Here is a 14,212-nt window from a genome sequence, read left to right on the forward strand (position 1 = left end):
TCCCACCAGATCATTGTAATTTATTGACCTTTAATAGCCTGGGTTTCAAATACACAAATTACACCAAACTGGATTATCCAAGATGGAATCTCTACTTCACTCATGTCTATCCTTCACCACCAGCCATTGAGAAAGACTTGGGAATGCAGTAGGAATTCCTCTTTTCTCAGGCTCTATTCACTCATTCTTTCTCTCTGAGAAAATAGTCATTTCACTTCTGATAAGGCTAACAGAGCTCAGGCACATAGTAAATCAAACTTGGGTCCATGATGGCAGGTGGGATGGCATCAAATCGAGGCCTTCCCAGCAACCCCTGAAGACTGATGATGACAGCTGCCTCATAAATCAACAAAACTACCAGGAAAAACTAAAAATCACGTCCACACACTGGGAAAAAAGTCACATGTTCTGCAACACTTAAGCAAATCAATCTACTATCTCCCTTCCCCAACACTTCATTTTTACCTACTCTAAGCTGGGAATTACTCATTAGAACAGAGGTCATTGTATAAACCTATAATAGGGAACACCATAACTCAGCTCCTGATAGTGTCAAGGAAAATATCAGACCCAGAGGAGTGTCTATGCTGCCTGCAAACAAACCCTTCTAGGAAACAAAAAGAGTCCCGTACTTCCCTGGGCTATGTCATTCTCTACATTAACTCTTTCAGGTCACTGGGGACCAAAACTTCTAAAACTACCAGAGAGCAGTTTAAGCATGGGGAGAAGAGAATTCTAAGGGCAGTGAGGAAAGAACACTAGATAATTCCTTAACTTTAGAAGTTATGCAAGTTTGTCCATCACTGATTAATTTTCCCTCAAGATATGACTTTTGGCAACCAAAATCATATTCAGCCCACCTCTGGGAAGGCTTTTCCACCAAGTAGAGACTCCACAATTGTACTGCATCCTTTCTGCAACAAATGTCAGAGCCTTACATGTATGGTCCCATTACCCATTTTGGTTCTTATAGGCAGCACAGCTGAACAAGTAAATTCAAGGCATAAGTGTTAGTCATTGGTTTCAGATAGCAGCAATCTGTGAGAAAGATCTTTAATCTTTGATCAATGGTTCCTGGTTATTTTTCTGAAGACTTCTCCATTAATATCCTTAGAAGCATAGAAAAATAGACTCTACCAAAAGGTAATATTTTTCCAGAAAAAAAATAATTTTCCCAATAAAGTTGAGCAAAGGATTCAAGTTTTGGACTTAAATCCTGTCTTTCTAATTATGCCATCTTGAAATTCATAATCAATCAATCAAGTACTAAGTACTTGGGAGTGACAATAGAATTAGTTGACATGATTCCTGCTCTGAAAGAGCTTACAATCTTAATGGGTGATACAGTCTTTAAAATAAATTACAGATAGAAAGAAAGAAGAGAGTATAAGGATCGCTACAGGAGTGTTAAAGGGGAAGTAGAGGGGGGTATAAATGCTTAGCAGGCACAGAAGTGTTGAAGTGGCTTTAGAGGGCTGTAAATGGGATAGACAATCAAGGAAGGCATCCTGGAAGAGATGTGATTTCAAAAGAGTATTTGATGTGAAAACCACTAGTTTTTCAGATGTGAAGCAAGATGGGGTTCCAAGTAGGAAGGAGGATACATTCAAGAGATTAGTGACAGAATAGACAAAAAAAGAGTCAATGAGTAGGCTAGCTTGAGAGGAACAAAGAGAATGCAAGTTGGACTGTATTGAAAGAAGGGAATGGATAAGTAGGAGGGAGAGAGCTGACTGAACTTTAAAAGCCACTGCTCAAAAGGAATGGGCAATCAGAGATTTTTGAGGAATAGATTTAGGGTTAGGGTGTGGGTGCAAAATGATGTTTTAGAAAAATAATCTAGGCAGCAGAGTGAAGTATGGAATGGATAAGGTGAGTCTGGAGGCATGGAGATCAGGGAGGAGACTGATGCAATATTCAAGCCAGGATATGACAAATTCCTGGACCAGTGAGGTAACCTTTTGGATGGAGAGGAAGGGCAGATTCTGGAAATGTTGTGGAGAGAGAACCAAGAGGATCTGGTGAAAGATTGAATTGGGTGGTTGAAAGAGAGAGGAATCAAAGATAACACAAAGCTATGGGTTTGACAGATTGGGAAGATGGTGGTGTCAACTGTACTGGGAACATAAAGTAGAGGAGAGGATCTGGGAGGGGAAATGACTTCAGTTTTGGAAATGTTGAGTATACCTGTGGCATCATTTACCTATTTATTTAAATCAGTTAATCAATGATATTTCCTGAGTGCTTACTTTGTGCAGAGCACTGTTTTAATCATTTGGAAAGGTAAAATGAAATAGAATTGGTAGACATGATTCTGGCCTACAAGAAGCTTAAAATTTAATTGCTTTTGTATCATTTGACTATATACCTTTTCTCTTTTACCTACCGAGAATGGTAATGTGTGTTAACTTGTCTTTTCCATTTTATCTGTCAGCTCTTCTAGGGCAGGAACTTGCCTTTTACTTCTACTGCATGTTTCCAACTTGGTCTGTACCATTAGGTACTCAATAATGCTTTGGACACTGATGATCATGGCAGAAGAGTTCTAAAGGCCTTGCCATGCGAGTAATGTCTGACACAATTGCCTAAATTGGATGGGAACAGTCCACGCAGAGAGAATAAAGGCAAACTTCCTCCTCAAAGTGTGAAAACTGTGAGAGAAGGAAGTCTCTTCTTTGACCCAGGACATGTCCCCAAATGAATATGGAAAAGAAACTATAGGTCCTAGTCTTACAGGAGGAGGCCTGAAGAGTGCCAGAGAGTGAATCAACCATCTGCAGCTATAAAATGCCAGGAGAGGTCCTGGTACCCCAGGAAACCAGGACCAAAATCTGGGAGTACCTCCACCTCCTGTTGCTCCTCCCTGCTATTCAGAGACCATATTCCTTCAGTTGCAAGGGAGTGCTATATTAAGTATGTCTCTTCAATGTGGAACATTCAAGGATCCTGGACAGGTGAAGGCCTCCATCTCAGAAGGGAAGACTTATATTGTCCACTTTCAAACAATTTGGAATAGATGACATTGATTCACTGGTTATTTCTACATTCTTGAAAGACTTTATTATATTATATAAATATGATATATTATATCAATTAAAGCACTGACAATTCCTCTCTGTGTTGTGTCCCCTCCTACACATTGAGATTGACAGCTGCTTGAGGGCAGGACTAAGTTGAATATTGCTTATCTTTGTATTTTCTCCAATATCCAATACAATGCTCTGGAAATTGTAGGGTGCTGAACAAGTGATTGATGATAATGATGAGGTCCTCTAGGGAAGGGGCAAGGTTACCTCTAAGGTACTTGCCAATGCACAGTAGTGCCTGGTAAATATAATTAATTGGTTTGTAAAATCTTTAACCTGTTCTGGAGTGATTGACCCTGTTCTGTGTTAGCTAAACATTTTACAGAGTAGAAGCCGAGTTTCAGCTTGTAGATGGAATGAATCCTGCATTAATGTGACTCAACCATCCTGCATCAGTAAGGCACAAGCATGAAAGTTTACCCAATTCTGGCCCGAAGCCATTCCTTCCATGTCTTATTCTTTCAAGTATGCTCCTTTGGATCCAATCACAAACCCATTTTTCCCCTTGAAGACACTGAGATAGATTCTGTGGCCAAATGGGGGCTTCAGAGGATGCCAAAAAGTCAGGGATCACTTCTGCTTGATTAGCACTGAAGAAATGATATCCGAACCTTTTCAAATCAGTATAGATGTCTTCCAGACCTGACGTGAATAAACAGAGCACGAAAGTCAAATGGCACTTCCCATGACCTACTGCATTTCAGAGAAAGCATCAGAAACTCAGGGATGAAATCATTTATCTTGGCGCCAGTAGGTATACTGTCAGGAACTCATATTTTGGCTTCCTTGTCTATCAGTATGCTGCCAGCAACAACAACAACAAAAATTAGATCTTTCCAAATCCAGCACTGTAGCAACTCAACAAATGACCAAGAGAAACACGTATCAGATAAGAAAGGGCTATTCATTCTGCATAAAGTCTCCTTTTAGAATGCTGTTCTCAGCAGTCTGCTGATCATTTATGAAAACATGTCACACACTTGTCCTACAAAGTATTAATCCAGAAGGCAATATTGCAACTCACTCTCCTTCGTCTTCCTGACAATGGGGTTCCCTCCTTACCCCACTGGCTGAAGCATTCTGATTCCACTGTCACCCTCATCAAACAGGCACATCGCAAACTGGGTTGAGAAAAAGGTTTGGGACAAATTCATATCCAACATCTGAGGTGCCAGAAGTCTTAGTGGAAAGAGCACGAGCATGACTCTGGGAGTCGTCAGACTCAAGTTTGAGTCCTGACTCCCCCACTTACCTGCTGTATGACCTTGGATATGTTACCTACTATATCTGGACCTTAATTTCCTCATCTGTAGATGCAAGATAACCTCTCTCAGGGCCTATGTCGAACCTCATTATTTTGTATCTACTTCAGCACCTTATCGCAATGATTATATGTAGCTAATGCTTAATACCATTATTATTTGTGTTATTCCCCTTATTAAGCTAAAAGAACTATAAATAGGGAGCAACCTGGGCACTCACCTAATAAAGAACAACCAGAACAGTCCTGTAGAAGAGGAAGATCAATCCCTATCCCCTTGTTCCTCCCTTCTCATTTTAGGATTCTTCTGATATTCCAATCATCAAAAAGAAATTCCTTACCATCAGCTTTAAAACACTCAATCACCTTGCCTCCCCTTACATCACCTCACTGCTTCTCTCCTACTACAACCCAGCCCACACACTTCATTCCTTTAATGTCAACCTACCCACTGTACCTTGATCTCATCCACATCCTGCAACACTTTTGCTTTTCATATGTGACAATTACTCTCCCAACCTTCAAAGCCCTACTGAAGGCACATCTCCTCCAAGAGGCCTACCTTGAATAAACCTTCATTCCCTCTTTTTCCACTTCCTTCTGTGTCGCCCTGACTTTCTCCCTTTTTTCACCCCCACACTGACCCACAGCACTTACGTACATATCCATAATTTATTATTCATATTAATGTCTCTCCCTCTAGACTGGAAGTTCATTGTGGGCAGGGGATGTGTCTATTATACTGTTGTGTGTACTCTCCCAAGCATTTAGTTCAGTGCCCTGCATACAGTAAGTGCTCAATAAATATGATTGATTGATTTTCAGGTAAACAATTTATAATTCTGGGAGTGATCATTTTCAGAATATCAGATGGCTTCTCTTTGCTTTTCTTATTCAAAAGCTTTTGTCTACAAAGTTTCATTCCACTCTTGATCACCTCAGTACTAGTACAGAATGATACCAGAAGTCTGGTAAGGTCACATCTCCTTCAAGAGGCCTTCCTTGATTAAGCTTTCTTTTCTCTGGCTCCCTCACCCTTCTGCATCATTTATGCACTTGGATCTCTGACCTTTGCTCATTTGATTTTCACCACACCCTCAACTCCACAGCACATATGCACATATCTTTAAATTATATATTATCTTGTCTTATGCTGTCGAGTCATCTCCGACCCATACTGGCACCATGGGCACATCTCTGCTAGAGTGCCCCACCTCCACCTGCCATTGTTCTGGTAGTGTATCCATAGTTTCCTTGGTAAAAATATGGAAGTGGTTTACCACTGCCTCCTTCGTGCTGTAAGCTTGACTCTCTGCCCTCGACTCTCCCCTGGGCTGCTGCTGCCCAACAAAGGGGAGTCTTGACTTGTAGCAGATTGCCTTCCACTTGCTAGCCACTGGCGAAGCTAGGAATAGAATGGATATGCCTCTGCTTGACTCTCTCTACCATAGTCAAGACTGGTAGAGTACCAGAAACCCTCCAGGTGCAACCCTGAGAGGGTAAATGATATATTAAAAATTATTTTTTATATTACTGTCCATCTCCCCCTCTCTGCACATAGTAAGTGCTTAATAAATACCACTGATGCCGAATAGTGTACCGAGTTAGTCGTTCAGTGTTCTCAAAGATTCTGAATCCCTGAGGATGCTAGCCAGCTGAGAGGGAAGCTATGCTTGCTAGCCACCAAAGGGAAGTGCTATGGAATGATCCATTTGCTGACTGACCTTTGTTTTCTCTTCTGTCCTTGACTCTTCCTAATTCTACCTTCAACTTGGAAATGCCCAAAGATTAGCCTTCAACTCTGGTTGCCATTAAAATGAAGTTAGACTGAATTGCATATGCTTGATTATTGTCATTGGATGGCAGCCCATACAATGGTTGGAGGTACAGTTCATGGACAACATCTAGCAGGAAAGCGAACCTCATAAGACTAGTCTAGATCTTTAAATAATTTACTGGCTGAGGGAAAATCTGGTCTACTAAGACCATCATCTGGATAGATTTATTCAGTTTCTCAACAGAAATGTATATATGTGTGTATATCTAGGGTACTAAAGAAAAAGGTATTAAATCGGCATTAAATATATTTTAAAAGATTTTCTGTAAAGCAATGCTTCTTCAGCACAAAAAAAAAACCCAATAAATTTTCAAGTATATGGAATTGAAGCCTCCCTCAATTTAATTATCCACAATGTAGATCCTACGTATCTGGAATCCAGCTAGACCTTTTCTCTAGTTTCTAATACTCTGACCTCATGGCCTGAAACATCATCACAATTCTTTTCTTTTAGAGCAGACACCCAATTTGCCCATTTAAAAATAGGCGCAGTGCCGTTAGACCACAATGCTCTCAAATCTGGAGAAAGGTCATTAGCCAATAATGTCTCCGTTGGACCATAAAAGAAGTCTGAATCTTGTTTGCTGGCCATTTCAAGCACAGTGTTAAGAGGAAACTGACAAGATCAGTCCAGTAAAATTAGGACAGTGAGCATTAAAAGGCTCTAAATTACTCGAAGATATGATCATTCCTAAAGAAAGAACAGAGTCCTTTAGTTTCTAACATTGCAGCTCATTTCAATAACGAGCGTTACAATGAACTTACTGCAATAATTTCTATTTAATGGTGATATTTTTCCCAAAGACTATTTCATTGATTTATGCAACAATTTTGCAAACTAAAATGGAGAGAACCAAGAAAGAAATTTCCAAAGGTTCACAAAGATCAGGATGGATTGGAGGAGCTGGAGTTTTTCCAGGTTGAATTGAGTGAACTTTGTTTCATCACAATTCATTGGGTCTTGGTCAACTTTCCAGCTTTCTGTTTCAACAGAAGAGGCTGGAGCCAAACACAAATTTTTATCCTTAAATCTCCTGGCAAAGTTAGTGCGCCAGTAAGCAGAAAGCCAAGAGTCAGTGAAGGCAAAGAAAAAATTTTTGCCAAATAGCGGGGAAGATCTAAACAGAAAAGTCACTTTATATTCACAATTTTCCTATACAGAGGCAAATATTGGTGTTAAATACATTTGTCTACGGAAAGGGTAAAAATGGTCAGTCTGCATTTCATTTTGAGATTTTATCAGCAACCACCTCTGGATTTTTCTTCACGTGCTAAAATACTTTAATCAAGCACAGACTGAAGCATAAACACACAATCTCGAAGTCCAGGGTAAAGTCCTGAACCCTGTGGTTAGAGAAATATTAGTCATATTCACAAAGAGAAATCTCCAAGCTCCAATGTAAAATGCTTCAATGTCTCCACCACGTGGGAAAAGTAAGCATAGCAAAAACACTTCGTAAAATTCCTTATCAGAAAGGGCTTCAGTGCAATAAATTGTATTAAGTGCTTACTATGTTCAGAGAACTGTATAAGTACGTGGGAGAGTACAATATAACAGAGTTGGTAGTCACCTTCCCTGACCACAACAAGTATTTAAAATTGCAACAATCAATCAGTCATATTTATTGAGTGCTTACTGTGTGCTGAGCACTGCACTAAACACCCGGGAGAATACAATATGACAGAGTTGGTAGATACATTTCCTGCCTACAATGAGCTTACAGTCTAGAGAGAGTTTGCAGTGGCAAAACGTTTGTAGTAAGGGACAGATTTGACATGCTCTGTGTACTAGATTGCCGATTATCAACTAGTCTTTTCAGCCTTACCTTCATTCATGGATGGGATTTCATGTCATCTTTGAATTGGAAGGATAATCTCTTCTAAAGCAGAGTTAGAGATATGGTCCCTGACCTTGAGGACATAGTAAGCACTTAATAAATACCATAACAATAACAGGCATATAAAGACCCACAAATACTCTTAATGGCATTAATATTAAACACCTACATTCAGAACCATCTTTTCATTATGTAATACACACATTTATTATAATCCCTGTACCTCATAACTAAACTATACATTATTATCCTTAAAAAAATAGGTAAATAAGAATCTAGCCAAATAAGAATGCCTACAGCATGAATAGATTGGTTAATGAAATAAGATCTACATTATTCTGCAGAGTACTAAAAAATAGAACATTATGTCCACTATCATACTATAGTTAATGTAGAAAAATAATGGCAGTTTACTGTAAGAAGTTACTCATTATTGCTACTGAAAAATAGTTTTTTTATGATATTCATTAAGCGCTTACTATGGATCAAACACCATTCTAATCACTGGGGTGGATATAAATTCAATAGATTGGATACTATTCCAATCCCTGTTCCAGTTGGGGCTCACAGTTTAAGTAGGAGGGAGAACAAGATAATAGAGGCACAGAGAAGTTTTGACTTGTCCAAAGTCACACAGCAAGCATTTGGCAGAGGCAGTATTAGAACCCAGGTCCTCTGACTCCAAGGGCCCATGCTGTTTCCATTAGGTCATGCTGCTTATGGTTTTAGAATAGATTTAATATGTGTTGTGATTGTCATTTTATACTAATGGCAACCCACAAAGACAGGTGTTTTAGACCTTGGAACTTGAGCTTGAATAGAACATCCTTGTAGAAGATGTTGTAACAATGGCTAGATAAGTGGTTGATGAAGGTGCTGGTTCCTTCTCTACCACAAGTCTTGGACAAATCACTTAAAATCCCTGTACCTCATTTCCTCATCTGCAGAATGGGCACAAGACACTTGCTCTCCCAACCTCTTAGGTTGTTAGTCACTTGTGGGACAAGGATTGGGTCTGATCTGATTACCTTGCATTTACCCAGGGCTTAGCACAGGTTAGTGGTGTTTTCTGCCATAAACCCAGGGATGAGCATCAGTTCTGAGTCTTAGGACTGGGCAGAGGAGTTGGTTAAAGTGCTAGAGGTCTGCAGAGCTCTACTTGCCCTCTCTTGTCCCTGTCAGGGGCCAGAATAAAATGAGGGAGTAGGCAAACAGGGGGGCAAATTGCATGTGATTTGGGCAGCTTCAGGCAGAACTGGGACTATGGGGGAATGTGGCCTAGTGGAAAGAGCATGGGCCTAAGAGTCAGAGGACCTGGGTTCTAATCTGAGCTCTTCAAGTTGCCTGCCGTGTGACCATGGACAAGTCACTTCTCTGGGCCTCAGTTTCATCTGTAAAATGGGGATCCAATGCCTGTTCTCTCTCCTATTTAGACTGTGAGCCCAATGTGGGACAGGGACTAGGTCCAACTTGATTCATTTGTATCTATCGCAGAACTTAGGACAGTGCTGGACACATAGTAAGAACTTTAACAAATACCGTAATAACAATAAGCATAATAATAGTAATGGTAACTGGAACCCAGGTCTCCTGATCCCAAAGCAGTGCTCGTTTCACTGGATCGTCAGAGTTTGGAGGCTTATCAGATAGTAAGTGCTTAAAAAAATGCTACAATTATTATTATTAGTGCAACTGCTCTCTGCATAGTAGGTACTAGATACTGCTGTTGATGAAAACATGAAAACCAGACAGTCATGTCTCCAGGATGGCTTGACACACAGATCTGCTTAGCGGGAAGGGAGAATGGGCTAGTTGGCACGAGATCAGAACATTCTTCGAGCCCTTCGGATCCAATAATTCTATACCTCAATTGTAGGTTATCATAATGCATAACAAGACTAAAATTAGAGAGGGTATAAATTACAATTACCTCCGAAGGGGTAACCAGCCCTTTTTATGTCCTGCATAAAGCCCAGGACTGCTGTGCCCATGGGAAAATTCCAGAAATACTAGTAAGAAGGAAAAGCTGTATCTTAGTTGTCAAAATATGCTTTCCCAAGTAAAAAGTTTCTAAAGGTGACAAAAGGACAGGGATAACATCCAGCCATTACAACTCCCTGATGAAGGAATACCAGCTACTCACCCGCTTGTAATATCATCGGTTCTTATATTCTTTCCCAGAACATCTCCGTCACTCATATAACCAGTGGCGTCCATGCTGATGCCTTCTAGTTCCATGTCTTCCCCTCCTTTATCAGAGATATCTACGTGGCAGACGTTACTTCCTCGGGATGCTAGCTGTCTCCTCAGAGGCGCGGAGTACATGTAACGACCAGGTTCGGTGTTGATGAAACGGCTGGCATTGGCTCTCGGCGGGTATCCATTTCCCGTTGATGGAGCATCCCCTGCTTGGAGTCGAGGGCTCGACTGGCCAAGTCTCCAGGACAAAGGAGTCGCTCTTCCCGTCAGGCTGAGAATGCTGCGTCCACTTATTTCAGTAGTAACGTTGGTGTCAAATGTGGTTTCCAACGTGCTAAAAAATAAGAACATCATCCATATCGGACCACTAGATCACATTAGGTTGCTTTCAGCAGTTCCAGGGTCATAAACCTGTTTCCCCAGCCATCCTTAAAGATGGGTTTTCTAGAACCTGGTGCAGATTACCCACAGAATGGTGGAGGCAGGTCAGTATCATAAAACAATTCGAATGCAATAAAAAGCAATCTAATCTGAAAGTTATGGTTAGTTCACACTTGGCACAGAATGCCGAAGAATAAATATTTTCTTAATCGTGGTGGAACTTTAAAATCCAGGCCTCAAATATGCCCATAAAAGGAGACTTCACTACCTTTTGAACTCTCTCTTGCCTGCACAAACTCTTCCATCCCTGCATTCACCCTCCTGCTCTCCAGGATCTTGGCTTTTTTTTTAAACTCAGAATGAGTGTGTGAGAGAGGTCCCAGGAATGGCCTCAACATCTCCTCTCCCCTCTCCCTCCCCAATAGCTAAACACACAAAAATATGCTAGGGAGAGGCCAACATATATGGAGCAAGGACATGCACCCACATGGGAGAAAGGGAGAAAGTGCTAATAGGATTCCCTTTCTTTTCCATCCCACCCACACCCTATAGAAGATGCTTTGATCAAATTTATATATGCTTGTCTTCTTTGAAACAAGCCAAGCAGAACAACTTTCCTTTAGTTGATTTACCTAGTCTCATCCATTAGGAATCCTAGCCTAATCAATCTGCCTGCTCCTTTTGCAGGGCAGTAGCAATGAGCTCCCTAAACCATGGAGGATGAATATTTTCTCCTTTCCTTTGACTGCAGCTGGAAAATCCATCTGTTGCTTGAAGCTCTGCTTCCCGTTGAGCATAACGGTCCCCTAGTTCCCAAACAAGTGTGCAGATGTTCTTATAATGGGATTTTGGTGACCAAAATACTAGAAATAATGTAGATTATTTGGATTTTAGGCCAACACTAACTACTTATGTTGAAATTTTCAGTGATGAAGTTTCATAGATTGCAGTAAAAAGTAGGATACAAAAGTTAGGATTACTGTAGATTTCAAGATGCTTGAGTATAGAATCTTGTTCTGGACTGCAAAACCATTGAGAAATAATTTGTTTATAGGGCCAGATTAAGGCAGCTAGAGGCCTGAAGTTTGGTCAAATTAGAACGGGGAAGAGTGGAATAGGTAGGAGTGGAGGAACAGATTGTCTTTATTTTGGACAAACTCCTGGCCTCCTACCTGGCTTTGAGGCAAAAACACACTTCCATGCCAAATGGCTCCTTTTCAATGAGAGTGTCCTGGTTTTGGTTCCATGTCTTGTAGAGGACTGACTACTCAGTGGAAGACAAAAAAAACCCCATAGGCCGCTCAGCCCAACATGACCTCTGTGACCCTTTCCAGGGCAATGGAGTACCTACCCATCTGGGACCCCTGGAGATGTGAGGCCTTGGAACAGCTGCTCCACTGTGCCAGGAATAATCCAGTCCTGATGACTGTGAGAAGGGGGACTATTCAAATTCACTAGGAACTACCATTTCATGCCCTGTTCTCCAGAAGCCATTCAGTGGTCACTCTCTGGTGCTCAATATTTAGCAGCTTCATTACTCCACTCTCTCATTTGCTGTTCTCCTTCCTCTCAGAGCCAAATCAGGACCCTATGGACTACCTTCAATTCTGGCTCTCTGCCCATGCTGAACTGAAGACCGAGACACTATGACTTTGAATAAAGCTCCCCGCCCCTCCCCGTCACCCCGCCCCCACCACCCAACACTACTGAGCCTGAGAACAGCATGTGGAAGCTTGGAGTGTCTTTGGGCTACATTCATTAAGCCCTAATGAGCTGTCACATTAATTGAAAAGCAAAGTAGATGCCCTGAGACTTCAGCAGGGAGAACTTGGACTTTGCCTTAGATAACAAAGCCAGACTATAGACTTCCATTTGCCAAAATAAGTCAGAGTGGCCATGCTCTCAAAAAGCTCTTGTCTGATGTGAAGAACAACCTGATAAAGTGTTCAGATGCAACCCCAATTTTTTTCAATTTGAAGCATATTTCAATTATTACCAAGGATTTAAAATAAATATCGTATGCAGCATTTTTTATACAAGGATCCAACCACAGCAAATATATGAGCATCCATAGATTGATTGTGAATTCATGTTAGTCACTTTAACAGGTAGGTTACTTTAACAGTTCTACTGCTTAAATAGCTCAGCAAAGGAGGATTTTTGTAAAAAACATACATTGAATTTCATTTTCAATCAGTATATGGCTACATTTGAGCATCAAATGCATTAGAAATACTTTTTCTGGAATTTGATTGGGGGAAGTATATTTGGCACTTTGTTCCTTTAATTCTTTATGACACACTTCTTATTTAATCACATTAAACTCAAGCACATTTCAGCATCCCGTTCATGTCTTCTATATTAATGAATGCAGTATAGTACAGGCAATGGATTAATGTAGTTATCTGGACATTACCTGTGTGTGACCTGAGTTCCCCGTAAACTGGACATGGTCTCCTCCAAATTCTGCCGTAGGTCAGCAATGTTCTTTACAGTTCTCATTCGCCGAGTTTCTGGATCCTCTCCTAGAAAGTTTTACAATATTGTTTTACAATAAACCACCTCCAGCAAAGGAACAACCTTTCTCTACTCGTATCCCTATTGAAAATTTCCTCATCTGTACTTTCTTTCTACATATGGAATCCTCTGTCTGAAAGTGATGCTGGTTTTTCTCAATTCTTGGCCACCAACAGCTTATGCTTCGGAATATTTAACACATGCTAAATTGTACATTTCACCTGAAAGATTGTGCTACAGTGTTATCAAGGCAAGGTAGGAGGTTGCATGGCAGAGTGGAAAGAGCACAGAAATGGATGTCAGGCATCTTGAATTTTAGTCTTGGCTCTGTCACTTGCCTGCTGTGTGACCTTTAACAAGTCACTTAACTTCTCTGGAACTCTGTTTCCTGATTTGAATAGTGGGGATAAAATATCAGTGTCCTCCTTTCTAGAGAGTGAGCCTTGTGTATGACTGGGACTATATCTGCTCTGATTACCTAGTGTATATCCCAATGCTTGGCATAGTCCTTTGCACAGTAAACTTCAATAAATGTCTGATAATGATTTCTGTCTGCCAGTCGGCTGTGGAGCCCACATTTAAATTCTATGATTTTACAAGCCAATATATCAGAAGAATCAGGACTGTATATAGATAAAAAATTGCCTTTATCGCTTTGACATAGGTAAAATCCTAGCTTCTTCTTGCTTAAAACATTCAAACAGTTTTGAAGGTCACAAAGAAGCATGTTTTAGTGGAAAGAGCAGGCCGGAAGTCAGGAGAACTGCTTTGTGACCTTGGTCAAGTCACTTAACTACTCTGCACCTCCATTTCCTCATCTATAAAATGAGGATTGAAAGCTTGCTCTTTCTTCCTCATAGAATCTGGGCCAACATGGCACAGGAAGAGTGTCTGATCTGGTTGTAGTGTATGTACCCTAAGGTTTAGCATAATAATAATGCCAATTTGTTAAGTGCTTACTATGTGTGAAGCACTGTTCTAAGCGCTGGGGGGGATACAAGGTGATCAAGTTGTCCCACGTGGGGCTCACAGTCTTAATCCCCATTTTACAGATGAGGGAACTGAGCATAGTACTTAGCCCATAGCAAACACT

The 14,212-nt window shown here is 40.8% G+C and overlaps 1 protein-coding gene across 2 annotated transcripts in view; it reads right to left on the bottom strand.

The window, feature by feature from the left end:
* The window catches only part of NAV2 (neuron navigator 2), a 361,092-nt gene that overhangs the window by 148,082 nt on the left and 198,798 nt on the right, over positions 1–14,212 (bottom strand). For both annotated transcript variants that reach the window (XM_038764952.1, XM_038764951.1), the window contains 2 exons: positions 13,019–13,127; positions 10,166–10,555 (listed from right to left, as the gene is read on the bottom strand). In XM_038764952.1, the coding sequence (XP_038620880.1) occupies positions 10,166–10,555; positions 13,019–13,127 (499 nt within the window). The remainder of the gene's footprint in view (positions 1–10,165; positions 10,556–13,018; positions 13,128–14,212) is intronic.

Source organism: Tachyglossus aculeatus, chromosome 22 (genome assembly GCF_015852505.1).
Source record: "Tachyglossus aculeatus isolate mTacAcu1 chromosome 22, mTacAcu1.pri, whole genome shotgun sequence".
In the NCBI taxonomy this organism is placed as follows: Eukaryota; Metazoa; Chordata; class Mammalia; order Monotremata; family Tachyglossidae; genus Tachyglossus; species Tachyglossus aculeatus.